This window comes from Argopecten irradians, chromosome 15, assembly GCF_041381155.1.
Source record: "Argopecten irradians isolate NY chromosome 15, Ai_NY, whole genome shotgun sequence".
Classification (NCBI taxonomy): domain Eukaryota; kingdom Metazoa; phylum Mollusca; class Bivalvia; order Pectinida; family Pectinidae; genus Argopecten; species Argopecten irradians.
The window spans coordinates 420038-428056 of NC_091148.1; the positions used below are offsets into that span (position 1 = coordinate 420038).

Sequence of the window (8019 nt, forward strand, 5' to 3'; positions counted from 1 at the left end):
TTTCTACCACCATTCATGTGACACCTTACATGATATGATGATCAGTCAAGCGTCACAACATGTAGGTATATATGTTGTTACCTATTATCCACAGGGGGTCTATTTATAGCATTGGCATGCTGTGAACAGCCTCTGTACCTGTATAGTCTATCAAAATGTACCAGGCTACCCCATGTGGTTTTGTTTCAAACGGAACTTAATACAATAATTATTTTAAACCTACATCCTTCTCATTAATATAAAAAAATACTTTATTCATTTGAAAATAAAGTATTGTTATTTACACATGAATTATGTATTACACAGAAACTATCGATAAAAATGTCGATGTTTACCTGTTTGACACAAAATTAATTTTTAAGTACAAAATGCCATCTCAATTGATATTCGAAATAGTGTTGTGATATCTGGAATAAAGTAAGAATTTCCGCAACACTTCAGCGTACAACGACGTATAGGTCAAGTATGTGTGTGGTAGCGGCAAATGTACATGTATATTTTGCTGAAATTACAAACATAACCACAAGTGAAGCGTTTCACCACTTTCACCATCACGCCATACTCTACAAACCTCACGAACAATGAAGAGGTATTCAGTGTTTGCTGTTCTGGTTTTGCTAACAGCATTTGATGTAGTTCTTTCAGATGATGACGATTCCATTGAAAAATATGAAGGGAAAAGTTTAGCGAGTGAGGTTGTTGGTCTTCTGAACGCAACTTACTTCAATCTAAACGAGAAAGTATGTCAGTTACAAAGACGGGTCGAAGCAGTAGAGGGCCACACAAATACCGGTCAGCAGTGTGGGTGTAATTCAACGGAAATTCGGGAATTTAAACGGAAAATATCTAGTCAAATTCATGAATTTTCAAAGATTATGTCCGAATTCGAAAATGAAATGCGTATTTTGAAGAGAGAACAGGAGAATCTGAGGGAGATGGTTCAAAGGGAAAACACAAATGATGGTAATATTGTGTCTTTTTAATTGTTGGTAAAAGATGGACTTTCTTTTTGAGGCATGTTGGCTTAATATGATTACATATTTGTATATTTAGCTTTACATCGGGGTTCATGAAATATTCAGCGGCCTTTTGTTTCAGTCAAGGATAAATTTTAGACAAAAAAATTTCATAAAAGGCTGGTAGAGATGTATTTTTCTTTGTTAAACGATAGATGGCATTTAAATATAATTATATCAAGCCGCAATCGTGATGTACTATTATAAATAAGACGCTATGTTTTACATAGATATGCTTGTTTTTATGTTTAGTAATAATAACAATACATATATTATCCATCATACCAAATTGTTACGGTAATAGAGATATACGAGGGCATTTATTCTTTAAGATATGAAAACACCATTTTAGTATGGACTGTTGCTAAAATTTAAATCTCATCGTCCTAGCCGATCTTCCTCATCTCTCTGCCCCCCTCTCCCCCTCTCCTCCCTCCCTCGTCTCTCTCTCTCTTTCTCTCTCTCTCTCTCGTCCCCCTCTCTCTTTCTCTCTCTCTCTCTCCCCCCCCTCTCTCTCTCTCTCTCTCTCTCTCTCTCTCTGAAATACAATAATACATGTTTTATCATTTGTAAAATGGAGAGGACGTTTATGATGTTAAGCCTTGATCATTTGTGACGATCAGATCTATGTTTACACGTTAAAATAAATATCTTGTCTAATTATAGCAACTACTATCACAACGACCACCGTTACCACGACGATTTCACCACGTGACTGTGATGCTGGTTGGATCGCGTCTCCAGAAAAGTGTTACTACGTCTCAACAATATCCGAGAAAACCTCATGGGCTTCAGCAGTGGTGAGTTTTAATGTCATCATTAATATAAAAGTGGTCAATTACAGGGTTTCAGGAAGCTTGGTGTACCATTAACTTATCGTACTTGTACATTCCAGGGCGTACAGACTAGCGTTCCTCTAGTCCATGATTTACATGAAATGTATCATACTGATTTTTTTTAAATTTTGAAAATTGTTTTGTATGCTTAATTAATATTTGGTAGCAGCGTATGATGAGGTATATCATAAGTAGTTGAATTTGTTGATGTATGGTTTCTTTTGGTTATATAACTATAAAATGCGGTCAGATACCGCAGTTTCCCAGAACACGCACCTCGCACTACACACACGCTACACACCGCATACATGGGAGGCCGTTCTTACGTGACCCTGGTTGTTAATAGGACGTTATTAAATTAAACAAACAAACAAAGATTGGAATAATCAATTCTCATTATCCAGTCTTACCTGACTTTGTTTAATTCTCGAAAACAACTACAGATATTCGAAGAAGCTTTGTATTTTTAATGATATTTGTCATTTTCTATTTTTCCCTTCCTCTAGGAGCGGTGCTCTGAAATGGGAGCCGATCTGGTCGAGTTTAAGTCAGACAAAGAAGCCTCGTTTGTAATGGACAATCTACCGAGTCGTGTTGGTAAGGGAAGGGATATCCAGTTAGTGCACCGATTCAGTGCTATGCTTGATTTCTTAAATACAAACCAATATATTTGCAATGATATAATTTGTTACATCATAAGAGTAGTTATTATTTTTTTCTGAAAAAAAAAAAAACGTAATTATGGTCCTCAAAGTAGTGAGCTCACTACTAATATATAATGGCGACGACAGGTTACTACTATTATATACTGTATCTTCGTTTTGATACTAAATGTGGAAATGTCGTTTGATAGTGCCTAAATATACCAGAGTGTTTGGACAGTCTTATATGCAGTGATATCCTTTTAAATATAACTCCCAATCGAATTTCGTTTAAAGATATGTATGAAGCTTTTCGTGATCTGATACGTAAATGACACGATCTCATGTCAAATAATTAATCAATGCTGTGTCTACTTTTTTTCTTTGTAGCATACAGCGATATATTATATACCGGAAGAAAGAGGAATGATGATGATGTTTGGGTGTATATCAGCGACAATCAGGTCATTGAAACAAATGAGCGGTCGTGGGCAGATGACGAGCCCGATGGCGGAACGCAGAGATGTGGTTGTACAAGACAATCGGAAGACTTCCTTATGTTGGACTGTTTTTGTACTGGATACAACCTGTTCTATATCTGTGAAATTCCGCGATAATAGAATTTAAACTAACTTCCTTGCGCGAATATCGCGATCCAAGTAAATTTGCAAAAATTTAAATCTTTTACATTTCAATAATCAAGCACTTGATATTTATTCCACTATACAAGAAGACACAACATGGATACAGCACAGTCTCCCAAAACACACACCTCGCACAACATACACGCAACACACCGCTTACATGGGAGGTCGTCCTTACATGACCATAGCTGCTAACAGGACGTTAATAAATCAAACAAACAAACAAACAAAATCATCTACATTGATAGAAATATGCATTTCTTTTGTTTTTAATTCACGAATGTTCACATTTGCGAATTTGTTTTAAAATGGATATCTCGAAATTGAGTATCCGCGACGGAATGAAAGGTTGTTTAGTATTCCCGTACAAATAGCAATTTAGACCAACTTCATTAGTTTGTTTACAGTATTCCCGTACAAATAGCAATTTAGACCAACTTCATAAGTTTTTAACAGTATTCCCGTACAAATAGCAATTTAGATCAACTTCATTAGTTTGTTAACAGTATTCCCGTACAAATAGCAATTTAGATCAACTTCATTAGTTTGTTTACAGTAGTCCCGTACAAATAGCAATTTAGACCAACTTCATTAGTTTGTTAACAGTATTCCCGTACAAATAGCAATTTAGATCAACTACATTAGTTTGTTTACAGTATTCCCGTACAAATAGCAATTTAGACCAACTTCATAAGTTTGTTTACAGTATTCCCGTACAAATAGCAATTTAGACCAACTTCATTAGTTTGTTTACAGTATTCCCGTACAAATAGCAATTTAGACCAACTTCATTAGTTTGTTTACAGTATTCCCGTACAAATAGCAATTTAGATCAACTTCATAAGTTTGTTAACAGTAATACCGTACAAATAGCAATTTAGACCAACTTCATTAGTTTGTTTACAGTATTCCCGTACAAATAGCAATTTAGATCAACTTCATTAGTTTGTTAACAGTATTCCCGTTCTAATAGCAATTTAGACCAACTTCATTAGTTTGTTTACAGTATTCCCGTACAAATAGCAATTTAGACCAACTTCATTAGTTTCAGCATTTGCTACATTGTACATTTTCATGAATACTCATTGCTGTTCTCGCCTTATTTACTTGCAATGTTCTTTGAAGAAAATTCGTAGATTTACATTTTGCCTATTGAGTATTATTTTTTTTACTAGAATTAAGTTTTCGTAAAATAAATGACAAATGAGCAATTAAATTTATATGTAAAAATGATTAATTAATCGAATATAAAAGAAAACGAATGTTTATGAAAATAATTAAATCGCCGTTTGTTTTGGAGAATTGTGCTACTTGCCTTACATATTTTTGTTCCCGCTGCAATTTTTACTTATGTCAGACAAATACACTTTGAAATCAATTAGTTCTATTTTCCAGTAATGGGCATGGCTAATATTTGACAACAATATACAAAACATAACAGAAGTATGTACAACCTCTTGTCATTGTTTGTTTAGCTGTAGGTAGAATTAACAGCCGACTTCAGTGTTAAGATCAACGAAGAATATCTTGTCTTGAATTATACCTGAACTACTGTGAACATGGCTATCTTCGTGAGTAATGAATTCCACGATAATCAGAAGTAAACACTTCGCTATGTTAGTATTTTCACGGTAAATGCAATAGTCTGTTCATTAGAGTTTCGTACCCTAACTACTGTACACATGGCTATCTTCGCGAGTCTTTAATTTCGATTTGTTATTATTTTCTCGGTAAATACATCAGTGTACAATTTGCAATATAGTTTCATTCTTATACAACACATAATATGTGCTACAAATACTGAATGTGAACACGGGAAAACACTTCAAGGCTATTGTAACGTGACGGCGAAGAGCGTTGACAAGGACACGCTTCACATCCGGTTATACTAGTAATTTAGCGGATAATCATTACGGAAACTTAAGAAAGCTGATACTCACATTTATATTTTATTCCTAAGTAACTAATTCATAAATGCTAAACATATATATTTTCAGATTAATGCTAAGCATAGAGCAAATAGAAAGTTTATGTAATTTCTGACATCATACGTTAAAATGTTTTATCTCAGCGGCATCAACGTATAATGGTTTGACTGGAATATACAAATGTAGCGTGTCCTTGTGGTTTAACAAAATATACATATATAAAAAATACTTTTTTTTAATAATTCAATGTTACTTGTATCGATCATTTTCATTGGCTTAACAAAAATAGTTTATAAAGGAAATTGTCGTCGTTTGCAGTGTTGATTCTGATTGAGATGCAATGGCGTTAAACAGAAAAAAATGAATTTGGAATATTGTACGGGACAATATAGACATTATAAAATCCAGTGACATTGGCACGGAAAACACTGACAGTAGTGCGGGGAAAGGGGAAATTAATATATTTCAATACAAGCGACTTTCGTACAGGGCAATAGATACATTTAAAACTAAGGGGGATAGAAACATTTTCAATAGTACGGGGAAATACAGACATTCCAAAACGACTTGCGATAGTACGAGGTAAAAGAAACAATACCCTCTTTGGTTGATTTTAACTCTTGAATCTGTCGTTTCGTAGTTTCCAGTTCCGCCTGTACCGCATCCAAGGAAACTTCCATGTCGTCATTGCGTCGTTTTGTTGTTTAAAGCTCCGTCTGTAGAGCTCTGAATGTCTGCTTGACTGGGTCTCAGCCTTTAAGTGAGTCAAAGCAAGGCCTCCTCTAACATGTCATTTGTCTGAACCGCTTTGCAGAACTCCGGACCAGACGTTCTGGACCCATATTTTGTTGTCGAGTGGTACTGACCAGTAGGAATACTACTATGAAGGTGTTCACGAGATACTTTGCTCTTATCAGCTACAAGCTACTGTTGACAATATCATCGCACTATCCTTAATGCATCTTACTTGAATTCCTTGTGATATCTGTATTTTATATACTTAACCTGCAGTCAATGAACGCTTATGTAATTTCACTTAATTAAAAATCAAAGTAGAATTTCACTTATCATTAAAGTTGTTAGTGCCTACAATAAGTAACGCGATCTGTCATTGGACAGCATTAGTTTATGAGTATTTACTGGATAAGTGGGATACTTAAGAGTATATAAGAGGCCTTTAAATGCTCTGTTTTCAGTTGATTTAAAGTAAAACTAGAGACTTAAATTTCATTTCTTTGCAATGTAAGTAAATAATCATTGAGTTTCTTTTCCTTCACAAGTGTAATAAAAAATATTCCTTTATAAACAAATATTAAATGATCAGGGAATTCCTATCGTAAAACGTGATATATCCATTTGTAACTACATTGTAAAATAATAATGATTTCTTTATTGATGTATAGTTATATTAACTTTTTTTCTTTCTACTAACTCAAAGGAAACTATCACGTCTTTGTTCCGTCGTTTTGTTGTTTCCAGTTCCGCCTGTACAACTCTAAGTTTAGCGTTTACTTCAACTATCTAACGTCTACTTGACTTGAGTAATAGTGTATTTAACACCTGTTTAAAAATTGTATCATTTTTATTCTTGAGTTTTTGAAGAGATGTATTCTTTATAGTTTTGTCCTTCCACTCTGTATGTGACTTTTTATTATCAGCTCCAAATGAAAAGAATTATAAATATGTTTGGCTATTTTCTTTAAAAATGGGTGTGGCATGCTAATTGTTTTCATTCATCTATTGAAAACCATAGAGTTTAATTAATAAAGCTGTGCAAATAATGTATGATTTATAAGCATTCGTGTTATAACATATGAGTAATGTAACGTTTTATTGCTTTAAATATGTTAAGATAAAAAACACCGTGCGAAAATTATTTTGTCATTACTTATTATATCCTGTAAAAATGCAAATTAAAACTGTAGACCACAACTTGGCTTGATATTTTGTCAACATGTACACATTTCTCATTTCACTGTAAATGTAAATAAGATTTATAGCAGTACTGCCAAAATAATATCAAGTTCTTTGTTATACCTGTAAAATTAAAACCTATACATTGTAAGTATTGTCAAAATGGTTTGTGGTGAATAAGATAATAGAAGCTTTTCTTGATTCCGCGAGTATGAATATTCAGCACATTGCTAGCACAAATTTAGAAAACAGAATTAGCAGTTGATCGAAAACTAAATTAAAGTGAATTCATCATAGTCCCGAGTATGAATATTACAGCACAACGGAAATAACTTTAAACATTTAAAACAAGGTCATAGAAATTATTAAAATATTATTTTATATCCACTTTACTGTTTTCAGGTGGATACGGTGATTTATCAACCCTCGAAAATGGATATAACCATCGGCCTCCGGCCTCGGGTAATATCACTTCCTTGAGTTGATAAATCACCGTATCCACCTGAAAACAGGTCGATATTTGTATAATACTTTATCTCACTTGAGCCAAGTTTGTACACAAATATGAGATACAATCTTGGCAATGTTTGTTTCCGTTTGCGGCCTGACCTGTGTGGAACTGCCTTCCAAATGAACTCCGAAAAATCGTTTTATTAGTACTTCCTATGGCATCATACTTATCTATAGTTAGTCTGTGTGTATGGCACTTTGACTATGTACCAAATGGTTTTCTTTAAATTTACACTATATCAGTTTACAATGAGTCAACGTATACCTTTTGCTTTATCAGCCCTTGACCTGATATCAGCCCTCGGGCCTGCGGCCCTTGGGCTGATATGGCGGTATCGGGATGATCAAGGGTGCAATATCAAATTTGTCATATAATAACCTCTAAATATTACATCAATGTTTGTACAAATTCTATAGTTTACTTTTAATCAGCAATCCTTACCCTCTGCTTTGAAATGTTTACAAACCAATACTCTGTGTTTGTTTCTATTTAGTTATGATTTTCTGTTGTTATTGACAATACACCAATA

General features: G+C 34.0%; 1 protein-coding gene across 1 annotated transcript; it reads left to right on the top strand.

The window, feature by feature from the left end:
• Nucleotides 1–562: 562 nt before the first annotated feature.
• Nucleotides 563–6276, top strand: LOC138309762 (uncharacterized). The gene is made up of 4 exons (XM_069250974.1): nt 563–963; nt 1683–1816; nt 2359–2449; nt 2884–6276. Exons 1-4 carry the CDS (start codon nt 582–584, stop codon nt 3108–3110), a joined length of 834 nt encoding a protein of 277 aa, XP_069107075.1. The 5' UTR covers nt 563–581; the 3' UTR covers nt 3111–6276.
• The last annotated feature ends 1743 nt before the right edge of the window (nt 6277–8019 follow it).

Bases quoted from the DNA above. Each gene is read 5' to 3' on its own strand.
- LOC138309762 (XM_069250974.1), top strand. From the start codon at position 582: ATGAAGAGGTATTCAGTGTTTGCTGTTCTGGTTTTGCTAACAGCATTT. The intron at 964-1,682 runs GTAATATTGTGT...GTCTAATTATAG, and splicing joins AAGGGAAAACACAAATGATG to CAACTACTATCACAACGACC. The intron at 1,817-2,358 runs GTGAGTTTTAAT...CCCTTCCTCTAG, and splicing joins CCTCATGGGCTTCAGCAGTG to GAGCGGTGCTCTGAAATGGG.